General features: G+C 35.1%; 1 protein-coding gene across 1 annotated transcript; it reads left to right on the top strand.

Annotated features, from left to right (window-relative positions):
- Positions 1-413: 413 nt before the first annotated feature.
- On the top strand, positions 414-7,690 carry LOC107044315 (ADP-ribosylation factor-like protein 13B). Its single transcript, XM_015266147.1, has 7 exons — positions 414-531; positions 590-660; positions 4,279-4,412; positions 4,511-4,626; positions 4,902-5,078; positions 6,308-6,513; positions 7,333-7,690. The coding sequence occupies exons 1-7, from the start codon at positions 473-475 to the stop codon at positions 7,629-7,631; spliced, it is 1,062 nt and encodes a 353-aa protein (XP_015121633.1). The 5' UTR covers positions 414-472; the 3' UTR covers positions 7,632-7,690.
- Positions 7,691-14,040: the final 6,350 nt, after the last annotated feature.

The following is a 14,040-nucleotide window of genomic DNA, read 5'->3' as shown; positions in this document are numbered from 1 at the left end:
AAATAATATTAAAAAATATTATTATATTTTACTGAAAAGAATTAACAAAAAAAAATTTAAAATCTTTAGATCAAGATGAGTATCTCACAGTTAATAGACTTCGTATTGAAGTCTCTAATGCTTAAATAGAAAAAAAAATGGAAGAAAACAAATTCAACTGCATCTATCACCTAAATTCAAAAAAAATTCCTAACACTCCATTATTCTCAAAATTTGCCTACAATTTTTTTCTCAATTCCAAACTTTCCACGAGCGATTAACGAGCCTCGTGCTGCCACCCCTGCTCCCCACCATGAACCTCCCCGCAAGCTTAAAATTCCTCGAGTAAGTTATCCCCAGTCGATAATATCGTGCTATCGACCGTCAAACGTCACTTTTCGTTTGTCACACATTTGTGTACAACATGGCGGGCGATTGCTTACAAACATGAGCCCGCAGTGATGTAGTGCGAAGAAAAAAGTGAAGTGTGAAAATGGGAAATTGTCTGAGATTTTTGATGAATAAATTCACACGCCGAGGCAGCAACAGAAAGTAAAATCCCAATTAAATCGCTAAAAACTCGATCATTTGAATTGTTTCCCTTTCCTAGGAGTATTGTACTGATGATGAGTGGACTGGACAATGCGGGCAAAACAACAGTCCTGAATCGCCTGAATAACGGTAAATAAAGATTATTTTTAAATGTAATTGTGGTGAACCTAATGACATTATTCATTTTCTATCTGTTTGTCCGGCGCTCGATCATATACGTTGGTCTGCATCTGGATGCGAATTCACTACTATTAATTTCTGGCTCGAAATATTGTCTCACAATAATGATATCAAAAATGTACACAGCTTTATTCACCGAGCTCTCGCTCTTGAATAATGTTTTACTCATTTTCTTCAGTACATCGCTGTTTTGAAGTTCTCCCCAGCGTGCGATTAAACCTGTACTTACACCCGCAAAACAAGTCACCTCAGATTATCAAAGATTATTATGCGCATCCCAGTTATTGTATCTAAGTTAACTCGCTATTAATTCATTGTAAACAACCGCCTCTCCATTTTGTACGGAACGTATCGTCCACAATCATATATGAATAAATTATCTAAGGGAGGTTGGGGTAAAACGGACACTTGACTTTTTTAAAATGTTAATGATGGGTTGAAATGTTGATAAAATTTAATTTTTTTTTCAATACAAAGAACTATTCTTTCCCTCTGTGACGAGCCTAAACTGAGCTCAATTGATTAATTTGTTTCTGAGTTATGAAAAATTGAAGAAAAGTCTAAAGTGTCCATTTTACCCCACCTTCCCGTATTTAGATGCGAATTCACTACTATTAATTTCTGGCTCGAAATATTGTCTCGCAATAATGATATCAAAAATGTACACAGCTTTATTCACCGAGCTCTCGCTCTTGAATAATGTTTTACTCATTTTCTTCAGTACATCGCTGTTTTGAAGTTCTCCCCAGCGTGCGATTAAACCTGTACTTACACCCGCAAAACAAGTCACCTCAGATTATCAAAGATTATTATGCGCATCCCAGTTATTGTATCTAAGTTAACTCGCTATTAATTCATTGTAAACAACCGCCTCTCCATTTTGTACGGAACGTATCGTCCACAATCATATATGAATAAATTATCTAAGGGAGGTTGGGGTAAAACGGACACTTGACTTTTTTAAAATGTTAATGATGGGTTGAAATGTTGATAAAATTTAATTTTTTTTTCAATACAAAGAACTATTCTTTCCCTCTGTGACGAGCCTAAACTGAGCTCAATTGATTAATTTGTTTCTGAGTTATGAAAAATTGAAGAAAAGTCTAAAGTGTCCATTTTACCCCACCTTCCCGTATTTAGATGCGAATTCACTACTATTAATTTCTGGCTCGAAATATTGTCTCGCAATAATGATATCAAAAATGTACACAGCTTTATTCACCGAGCTCTCGCTCTTGAATAATGTTTTACTCATTTTCTTCAGTACATCGCTGTTTTGAAGTTCTCCCCAGCGTGCGATTAAACCTGTACTTACACCCGCAAAACAAGTCACCTCAGATTATCAAAGATTATTATGCGCATCCCAGTTATTGTATCTAAGTTAACTCGCTATTAATTCATTGTAAACAACCGCCTCTCCATTTTGTACGGAACGTATCGTCCACAATCATATATGAATAAATTATCTAAGGGAGGTTGGGGTAAAACGGACACTTGACTTTTTTAAAATGTTAATGATGGGTTGAAATGTTGATAAAATTTAATTTTTTTTTCAATACAAAGAACTATTCTTTCCCTCTGTGACGAGCCTAAACTGAGCTCAATTGATTAATTTGTTTCTGAGTTATGAAAAATTGAAGAAAAGTCTAAAGTGTCCATTTTACCCCACCTTCCCGTATTTAGATGCGAATTCACTACTATTAATTTCTGGCTCGAAATATTGTCTCGCAATAATGATATCAAAAATGTACACAGCTTTATTCACCGAGCTCTCGCTCTTGAATAATGTTTTACTCATTTTCTTCAGTACATCGCTGTTTTGAAGTTCTCCCCAGCTTGCGATTAAACCTGTACTTACGCCCGCAAAACAAGTCACCTCAGATTATCAAAGATTATTATGCGCATCCCAGTTATTGTATCTAAGTTAACTCGCTATTAATTCTTTGTAAACAACCGCCTCTCCATTTTGTACGGAACGTATCGTCCACAATCATATGTGAATAAATCATCTAAGGGAGGTTGGGGTAAAACGGACACTTGACTTTTTTAAAATGTTAATGATGGGTTGAAATGTTGATAAAATTTAATTTTTTTTTCAATACAAAGAACTATTCTTTCCCTCTGTGACGAGCCTAAACTGAGCTCAATTGATCAATTTGTTTCTGAGTTATGAAAAATTGAAGAAAAGTCTAAAGTGTCCATTTTACCCCACCCTCCCGTATTTAGATGCGAATTCACTACTATTAATTTCTGGCTCGAAATATTGTCTCACAATAATGATATCAAAAATGTACACAGCTTTATTCACCGAGCTCTTGCTCTTGAATAATGTTTTACTCATTTTCTTCAGTAAATCGCTGTTTTGAAGTTCTCCCCAGCGTGCGATTAAACCTGTACTTACACCCGCAAAACAAGTCACCTCAGATTATCAAAGATTATTGTGCGCATCCTAGTTATTGTATCTAAGTTAACTCGCTATTAATTCTTTGTAAACAACCGTCTCTCCATGTGGAACTCGATTCCTTCCACTATAAGTGATCTGAATTCACTAGCAGCATTCAAGGCTGCTCTGATGGATCTTCTGCGCTGTAATGAGCTGCATATCCATCGATATTGATTTCACGTCATTGGGCCATCTTTCCCTTTCATTCATTTTCTCTCTCATTAAATCTTTCATTGACTTTCACTCATTCCTTCCTACTATTGAGAGCCCGCCCCTCTCTGCCTTTAACTGCACTTGCACTGTTACCTTCTCAGTCTGCATTCAGCTATGTCGGTTAACCATACACTGGGAAAAAAAATTACTTTTGCCGAGGAATCATTTTCTTGGGAGAAGAATTTATTTTTTTAGGAGCTTATTTCTCTAGACCAGTCATTCCCAGGTGGTCCATGTCCATCTCTAAATATTACAATTATGTTGAATAATGAGATAATTATGCTACATATGACCTTGAATGAACACGCTTCATTATTTTTCAATTTTTTCAAATTCGAGGTTTTCTAACGTATAATAATTTGAAATAATTTTAAAGGTTAATAATTGTCAATGGAGTTGATCCAAGGTCATATGTAATATAATCATTCCATAATTGAACATAATTGTAATATTTAGAGATGGACTTGGACTCCTTGACAATGACCGGCCTGGAGAAATACGCTCCGTAAAAAATAAATTCTTCTCCCAAGAAAATGATTCCTTGGCAAAAGTAATTTTTTTTCTCAGTGTACAGGTTAACTATTGTTATTCTGTTTTTGGCTATTGTTAAGCTCTCAGATCTCTGGTTTAGTTTTAGTTGCATCATTTTTATTTTCCACTCACAGTACCTACTCATGTTACTTGTTAACTATTATTAATTATTTTTGTTGTACAGCTATTATTACCACTATATTCTATTGACTCCTTACGGTGTCATTTTGTAAGACAAAACTTACAGTAAATAAAGTCTATCTATCTATTTATCCATTTTATACGGACCGTATCGTCCACAATCTTATATGAATAAATTATCTATAAAGATTATTTTTCTGTGAAAATGTCAGCACAAGTTCATTGACTCAATTTTCCAGAGTTTGATCCCAATGTCATGCCCACGATGGGCTTCAGAGTCCTGTCCCTGAGGCATAAATCCTTCATAATCAGAGTTTATGACATCGGTGGAGCACCGCAGATCAGGTCCATTTGGAAGAGATACTACCACGACGTGAGTGAATGACAATTGAATGCTCTTTTCCTTCCTCGCAGGTTCTCTCTTCATCACTGACAGAATCTTCATGAGCCTTTGAATGCATTTTCTTCTAGATTCATGGTCTTATTTATGTGGTGGATGCTAGTGACATATCCAGACTAACTGAAAGTAAAATAGTATTTGGTGAATTAATAGCCAACGAGCATATTGCAGGAAAGCCAATATTATTGTGAGATTATTTTCCATAATGTTTTGAATGTTGATTTTTGTTTTGTTTTGAGCACCTGCACTGAGTGGTAGCATCGCAAAGTCATTCGAATATTTTTTTTCATGTGCACAAATTCAATTCGAGAAGTGAATGTCGTGTGAGTCAACAGAATGCTTTTCTGACGATTATTGTAAATTTTGAAAGAGGGAAAAGCACTTGTTTTCGGCTTCGTCAGTTCCTCACACCATAATTATTAGTACCTCAGGTGAGTTTATGGAATGGAAATGGATTTTCAGACTGGCGAATAAACAGGACGTACCTGGGGCTGTTGACGAACTCGATGTCGTTGAGAATTTGGACGTGGAGCATGCTGCCAATGCTATGAAGTGCCCCACGAGGGTGGAAATATGTACGTGCACTGTTCCAGAGGACCCCAAGCTCAGTTATACAATGGGAATTGCAAATGGTTACAAGTGAGAATTCACATTCTTGAATTATCTATAAAAAAATGTATTGCATATAGTACAGTTATTTTTTCTAATAAATTAGCAATAGCTTCCGAATGGCTATTTTTCACAGCATTTCCTTCTATCATGTGTAATTCATTGTTTATTTCATTTTATTAAATTGAATAAGATTTCTTTCCAACTAATTTTGTCAGATTGTCAACTTAGTTGAATGTTATCATCATCATTATTCTTATTATCCCTTTCTTCTGTACAACCGATGGTCTTTTTTACGGTTCTATCTCTCCCCTCAGCCCTTCGATAAAATGTTGATACAAAAATTTTATTTACACATACTTGAATGCATTTGAAACATCACAATTGAAGAAACCATCAGAAAGCTCACTTTCAGGGACATTCATGAAAAATTCGAAATTTTCAACAATCATAAAATTCAAATCAACCAATGTAGGGTAAGCTACCCAGTAGATGGACACTGCCCTATAGATGGACGAGCTACTTTTGGATAGGAAATTACTCAAAAAATACTGAAATGTGAATTGTTCCTTTAAATTTTCACTAACTGTTGTGATTCTTAACCCCTGAGTGACGATTTTTTTTCGATCAATTTTTTTTTTCAATTGCTAAAAAACAAACGTCCATCTACTGGGCGGTTTTCTTAGGCGTCCATCTACTGGACAGTTTACCCTAACTATCGTAATCATCTTTTAACTTCGATTTAATGGCATTAAAACAAACATTTTAAGCTATGATTGAATTCATTTGAAGCATGATATTCAAAAATATCCCCGGAATTCTAATTTTCCAAAAATGCAAAATTTTTCACAAATTTTCAAATAAATCAAAATAACGTTTATTGCTATCGCCTTGATCTTCGAACTCGGTCAAAAGGACATCCGAACAAATTTTTGAAGCCATCATTCAATCAATTCAGAACATTTTTTTAGTTATCGTGGGACAACCGATTTTCGAAAAAATTAGAAAATTAAAAAAACTAATCGATGAGTTAAATTTTAATTAAATTTTAATTACATTTGAAAAAAAAAGATTCAATTCCATCCATTTGCTCCATGGGGAAAATTTCATAACTATTTATTCTACATAGATGATAAAATTTATTAATTAGGCTGGAATAATATTTATTTCAAATTTTTCTCATCTCGTTATGTTACTTTAGTGTTGAGTTGTGCTCCTGACATTAATGGAACTCTACAACGGATACTGTTTATTTTTAGATGGCTATTGGATACGATATCGAAAAACTATTCCGTCCTCGATGATCGTGTGAAGATGTCTCAAACTCCTCCACCTGTAAATAATCACCCCCGGCCCTCCATCATCTCAATGACCCCATCGAGAGCTTCAATCCGATCAAATCCGTTCAAGCCCATCGGCCAGCTTGTGGGGAACCTCCAGAGTAGCTCAGTAAATCATAGTAATCGTAAGTAGTATACTCAATTATTCTATTGGAGTGGCGGAAGAACATGTTTTGGGTTGAAAAGTTCTTGCAGCGAAATAGGTTTTCAAAAAATTCAGAAATTACTTTAAGAAATTTCGAATTTATTTTCTTGATTATTTAATCGATGGAATTTCAGTTTTTAAAGACATGTGATAATGAAAATGATTGAAAATGGTAGAAATTCAGGCCATTATTCATCTGAATACTCAATCTATTGAAAATTTATTAAATTGAAAGATTAATTTTCACAATGAGTAGGAAAATTCAAGCTATCATTGCCATTTCGTTTTTTTATTGAATTACTTGAAAATTTCATGTAAAAATATTTAAAGTTTTCAACAAACGAAAAATTTACAGAATTTTTATATTCATTTTCTTGATTTTTCAATGGAATCTCAATTTTCAAATTCATGTGATAATGAAAGTTACTGAAAATGTTGGAAATTTAAGCAATTATTCATCTAAATACTCAGTTTATTGGAATGAAAATTTAACATTGACATTTCTTTTTTTTTATTGAATTACTTCAAAATTTCAAGTAAAAATACTTAAAATTTTCAACAAACGAAAAATTTCCTGAATTTTTTAATTCATTTTTTTAATTATTTAACGGAAACTCAAACAATAATTCATCTGAATTTGCAATCTATTAGAAAGTTGAACGTAATCTTCAACTTTCCCAATAAATCTAAGAACTGAAATCATCATTGATTTCTCACTTTATCTTTTTCCATCGGAAAAATAATAAAAAATGCACTTATATAAACTACCCTCAATCAGTGACACAACTTCCTCTTCCAGACGTTGAAAAATCCACGAAAAAACTGAAAAAATTTCTACCAAAGAACAAAACAGCCCCGATGCCCCCCGATCAACCGACGAGTCGATCAGAAGACGTGTTGAATCACCTGGAAGTAGAGAACGTAGAGCCCTTCCACGTGAGCGGAAGCAACGACCAAGTGGCCCTGGTGACGCTGGACCCCCTGGCCCTGATGACCCAGCAGATGCACCGACAAAAGCCCCCTCGACCCTTCACAGCCCCAGCAGCGACCAATGGCATCACATTCGTACAAAACATACCCGGTCAAGTGCCTCAGTGACAATAACAATCTTTTATACTGAACAAATAACATTTGTACCTGTCAAGAGTGTAACTACTTCATCGATAAATAACGTATTCTTCCAAATATGCTCATTTATTCAGTTACCTTTACTCGTAAAGTGATACAATTTTTTTATGTCCAGAAAAAAGGAGAATGCGTATGAAAACCTGTGTTATATCACGATGGATCTTAAATTAAAATTCACATGAAAAAGTGGTGAGACAAAATGATTTCATGATTGAACAAAATTGTTGAGACGAATTTTTTATTGAAAAAATTGATGTTCTTTTTTTATTCGATTTTCATCTTCGATTATCAAACCAATATAATAGTGCGGAAAAGAGTTTTTTGGCTCGTGGGAGGTTTATAGCACGAGCCGAAAGCGAGTGATATAATCCCACGAGCCAAAAAATACTTTTCCCACGAGTATCGAACGATATTTTTCATCACAATGTGTGGAAAAGGGTTGTTTTAGGCACGCGAAGCGTGCCTAAAAAGTTACTTTTTCGCACAGCGTGATGAAAAAGATTTAATGATTGAACAAAATAGTTGAAACGCATTTTTTAATGAAAAAATTCATGATGTTTTCTTTTCTTTTTGAGGAAATTTGCCATCTTTTTAGACCCTTGAGAATACTGTTGTCCGTATAGAGCAAAAACGGCGTTATTCTTAAGCTAAACACTGGTTGTATTTTGGCATTCCTCAAATTTATTGTAGAACATTCTGATACTGAAGGTATCAGACGAATATAGAGTTAAAGAAGGTGTCAAAAATGAGGTCGAGTAACTGGCCTCGAGCCATCAAATTCACAAGTTTTTATTCCCTTGTGCATGTTGTTTTGTTATCCTTGAATTAGGATATGGTATTATCTTTAATCAGTTAATCAGTTAGTTGGATGATAATGGTTTTTTCGTACTGATCTTCACTTTTCCTCGTTCGGAGATTGGTATTGGCCCTTCTCAAACTCGTAAAAGTGAAAATCACTACGGAAAAACATCGCTCACGGCTAGTGCCACGGGGATTTTTACTCGCGTGGTTGGCCAGTCCTCGCCTCTGGCTCGGGCGCCAACTGCACGCGAGCAAAAAACCCCACGGCTCTCGCCCTCAAATATACTATTATTTTGTTTTCTGTAGATGAAAATTTAATAAATTCCACTAATGAGCAGTGGATGTACCACTTGAAGCGCTGGAAAATTAATGGAAATTTATAGCTGATTTTATTTTTGTTTGTTAAAATTTCTGAAAACCACGAAATGGTCTGGAGGGAATAGGAGGAATTTGAATGTTCGCACTGGCGGTTGGAATATTAATTCTCTTATTATTCTTAAGAGATATCAGGATAAAAATAATTTCCGCTCGTTCCCCCTTCTTTCAATTTCTATTTTCCACTGGAAATTCCGGAATCATAAAATCATTCGTAGAAAATCGGCTTTAGTCATTTAATTGGATTAACGCGGAAGTTGTGTGTCGCCCACAAATCATTATTAGCATATTATCGGAGACACTTATCAGGGCGACGAGCGTGTGCACACCCGTAAGTATATATGCTCCATACCTCTCTCAAATAAGAGAACATCGCATAAATCACGCGAGTGTCTACTTGGCTGTGGTGATAGTTCATTCGTTAACAGGCATATAATTATGCGAATGGTTTTGTGGGACAGCGAGTGGAAATCATCGAGTGGAGAAGCGTTTTATGATTTCAGTTGACTGGGAAAATATATCGACGGGATATCGACACCCACGCAAGCTCGTTTCACTATGTGACAATAATTTATGTCCCAAAAATATGGCAAACATACGGGAAAATGATCAAGTACTGAGGGCATTAATTTTCTTTTATGGATGTTTGGATTTTTTGAACATTGAGAACTTTCTATTTAATAAATTTCATGGGGTTTTATTCCTTTTTTTTGTCTAAATGACAGTCTATTTTAATTGGAATCTTAAAATTCATTATTCAGAAATGAAGAGATTTTTCTGATTTTTATCCCCATTCACGGGACAATTGAAGTTTAAATTGTTTTTTGCTTCCGAATGGGAGCATTGTGACCGATGATTTTTGGGATCTTCCAATTTTTATAAATTACATAAAAACAAGCTAGAAATCAGAAATTTTGTCATTTAATTGGTATTACTTTGGAGCATTTTGCGGCGCAGTTTCAGCTCAATCGGTGCAGTAGTTTTCGAGATACAGCAATTTTTTAAAAATCTGTTTTTCTCAATATCTCAAAAAGTATGTGACCGAATTGAATTTCTTTTACGTAAAAATATTTCTTGTGATAATATCTATTGAATCAAATCATAATATTGCTACATATCTAGCGATGGTTTGCTAATAATTGGCATTTTTCTTTTTGATGAGAAAATCGGTGTACGCGCGATAACTGTCTGAAAGATCAAGATAGGAAGTTGAAATCTTGTAGGATTGTAGCTCTGATGGCGCCATTGGCTGGGATTATAAATGAGTAGAATCGGATGAGTAGTTTAGGAGATATTCAACTTTTTCTGAAAAACTGTTATACTCAATAACTTCTAAACTACTGGGCCAATACACTTTTTTTTCTTCAAAATATTCGTCATGATACCTTCTATCAAGATCAATCAAAATATGCATACCCGCCCGTACAAAGTTTCCGAGATATCAGCGTTTTTCTGTTTTTTTTTTCATTCAAAAGTTCATGTGGTGTCCATAATACACGTAAAACTGGAAGTGAACATCTGAGATTTTGGCTACTGATTCGCATTATTAACCCACACTTGTGTATAAAATTTTGTCAATCGATTCAGTACATCCTGACGTAGAGCGATTCATCCAAAAATCTTTTTTTTTTAAATCACACATTGTCGTGTTATCAATGACTTTTGTCTCCGTAAGACTTCAACAGTCATATAACATAAATTTATGATTTTTTATATTTTCTATTATGTAATATTTGATGGAATGTCATAGCTGGGACGGAGACATGGGTCGATGTGTCGGTAATATAAACCAATTCTCATTATTAAAAGTGTGGTCGCTAGTCAACGTTGTGTATCATATAGATATTGTAACGGGGGATACTCCACTCTCATTTCGATTTGGGATCGTCGAGTGAAAATTTCTATGGTTTTTAATAAGGACGTTTTATGATTTGTAATAAGTCTGAAGTTGTTCATGATTTATTTTGATTCATTGTGAGCCACCTGTTTCCCTCATGATTGTAAAATGATTAGAGACTTTGNACACTTTTTTTTCTTCAAAATATTCGTCATGATACCTTCTATCAAGATCAATCAAAATATGCATACCCGCCCGTACAAAGTTTCCGAGATATCAGCGTTTTTCTGTTTTTTTTTTCATTCAAAAGTTCATGTGGTGTCCATAATACACGTAAAACTGGAAGTGAACATCTGAGATTTTGGCTACTGATTCGCATTATTAACCCACACTTGTGTATAAAATTTTGTCAATCGATTCAGTACATCCTGACGTAGAGCGATTCATCCAAAAATCTTTTTTTTTTAAATCACACATTGTCGTGTTATCAATGACTTTTGTCTCCGTAAGACTTCAACAGTCATATAACATAAATTTATGATTTTTTATATTTTCTATTATGTAATATTTGATGGAATGTCATAGCTGGGACGGAGACATGGGTCGATGTGTCGGTAATATAAACCAATTCTCATTATTAAAAGTGTGGTCGCTAGTCAACGTTGTGTATCATATAGATATTGTAACGGGGGATACTCCACTCTCATTTCGATTTGGGATCGTCGAGTGAAAATTTCTATGGTTTTTAATAAGGACGTTTTATGATTTGTAATAAGTCTGAAGTTGTTCATGATTTATTTTGATTCATTGTGAGCCACCTGTTTCCCTCATGATTGTAAAATGATTAGAGACTTTGGTTCGATAATTTGTAAATATGATCAATATGGGTGGAAGTATGTATGTGTGTCAGTTATTAGTTCGAAAATTTATTGGTGTGACTTAAAAAACAGTCAATTCCAACTACCTTTACCAATCGGACTCCAACCTGGAAGTAAGTGAGCAGCACTGATTTTTCATTTTTGAAATTGGAATTGCTTCCATTCGGAAGCTTATTACCAATGAACTTGGTAGAGAGAAAAAGAAGCAAAATACTAATAACGCACAAAGTAACGGCCACATGGCTTCTGCCGAATAGGCTTCTACCCTGCTGGCTTTTTATAAATTCCTTCGAAATCCCGTGAAGCCATGACCTGAAAAAAATTTTCAATATTGCATTGTTAATTTTAATTTGTGCCCTTTTTATTGCAATTGTTTATACTCAAAAACTATTCATTTGCGAGAAAAAACTTGTGTTTGAATAAGAGTGAATGAAGATTTTTTCCAAACTTAAATTTGGATTTTATTCATATTTTTATTCGCATCAAATGAATAATCGTTTCATTTACTAATAAAATCAAGTGAATAGTCATTTATTTTCAAATAAAGTACCTATTCACTCCATCTGAATAAAAAAGCGAATAAAAACCGAATTTATTTGAATAAAAATTCCATTACGAGTCAATTAAATCCAATTCATCAGATTCGAATAGTCTATTTATTCAGATACTTGGGGGCGTCCCCCCTTGCTCGTTCCGCTCACCAAGCTGGAGAGCGAGGCTCCCACCCGCGACCCGCTCTTTCATTTGAGCCCAAAAAACATTCATATCTGGTCTGACATCTCTGCTACAAACTCTGGTCTTCAACTCTGGTTTTCAATTGAAACCAGAGTTGTAGACCAGAGTTTGTGGCAGAGATGTCAGACATGATATGAACGTTTTTTTGGGCTCAAATGAAAGAGCGGGTCGAGAANCACCATTACCGACCACAAATTTTCTGTATTACCGACCCAGATTCCCTACATTACCTACAAAAGTCGGCCAAATGCCATTTCGACATAAAATTTTTTAAACAGTTCTAGCGGGAGCCCGGTGGCCTGGCGTAGTGGTTAAGGCCGTTGCCTCACAACGGATAGGTTCCAGGTTCGATTCCTGGCCGGGTAGAATGGTGAGATCTAACCATTTTTAAAGTCTTGATCAATCGCCATATAGTCTCATCAGACTCGAAGCGNCTAAACATGACAAATGTCTTTAAAGATGGTGTCTGTTTTCAATTGAAAAGCAGAGTTATGTGACAACATTGTCTAGGAGGACAATGGAGTTTAGGAATATGTATAGAACATTGGGGTCTAGGAGTCTCCCCTGGTTTAAAACCATCTNTACCACAGGAGTAACTTGATAGTATCAAGTATATTCACAGATAACTAATATTGATGAATCATGGGTAAAGAAATCTACATAGATTTGAAATGGAAATTCTCTAATGGAGAACATTCGCATTCGTTCAAACAATAAAAAAGATATCAGTGTTGACGGTGATCTATGAACATCTCAATCCAGGGATTTAATATTGATTTATGTCGCGCCGTGCAATAAGTCTACACGACTTGACATACAATTTTTTTTGTCATTCCGGCCGATTGCAGAATTCATACTGCAAACTCATATTCGCCAGAAAAGTTTTTTTCGGCCTAGTGATGAAATATACTAATAGAGCACTGGGTAATAAATTTCGTTTTCAACGAATGTGTAGTTTACAGGCCGAGCCGAAGGCGAGGCCTGAGTTGTAGACACGAAATTTGTGCCCTTGTACTCTAATGTACTAATCTGATCTAAATTAACCACGACATATTTGGACCCATCTGAATTTACCCATTTTGCTATAGCAGATATATGACTATTCAATTTACTGCTTCCCTTTAATATGGTATTTTCAGGGTTGTGAATTTCTCACGTAAAGTATACTTGTCCACTTTTTAAAGAGAGCGTAAGTGAGGTATGAAATAGCATTAGTTGCATTGTTTCCTTCGCATCACTCATTCTGAATTGCATATTCAAGCCACGAATGACCAAAATGATCGAGGTATTTTCAAAATAGCTGCACCAATTATATTAGTCATGATGAGATTTCATATGGACGCCGAGTGAATAATCAAATTACGTTAGAAACAGTACTTGATTCAAGAATTTTTCAGTATAGTAAATGAGTAAAAACATTGAATGTATGAATATAACAATTTTCTGCAATAGAATGCAAACAGTATAATTCTATGTNCGAACCAGGGAAGACTGCTAGACCCCAATGTTCTATACATACTCCTAGACCCCATTGTCCTCCTAGACAATGATGTCACAACTCTGCTTTTCAATTGAAAACAGTTATCATCTTTAGAGGCATTTGTCATGTTTAGAGGCTCTAGCACGTCATTTCTCGACCCGCTCTTTCATTTGAGCCCAAAAATACATTCATATCTTGTCTGACATGGCTGCTACAAACTCGTGTCTACAACTCGGCCCTTCAATTGAAAGCCCGAGTTGAAGACCCGAGTTT

Source organism: Diachasma alloeum, unplaced genomic scaffold, assembly GCF_001412515.2.
Source record: "Diachasma alloeum isolate Michigan unplaced genomic scaffold, Dall2.0 Dall_scaffold_00180, whole genome shotgun sequence".
Taxonomy (NCBI): Eukaryota; Metazoa; Arthropoda; class Insecta; order Hymenoptera; family Braconidae; genus Diachasma; species Diachasma alloeum.
The sequence above is the reverse complement of the archived record's forward strand: the minus strand, read 5'-3'. Positions and strand labels throughout refer to the sequence as shown.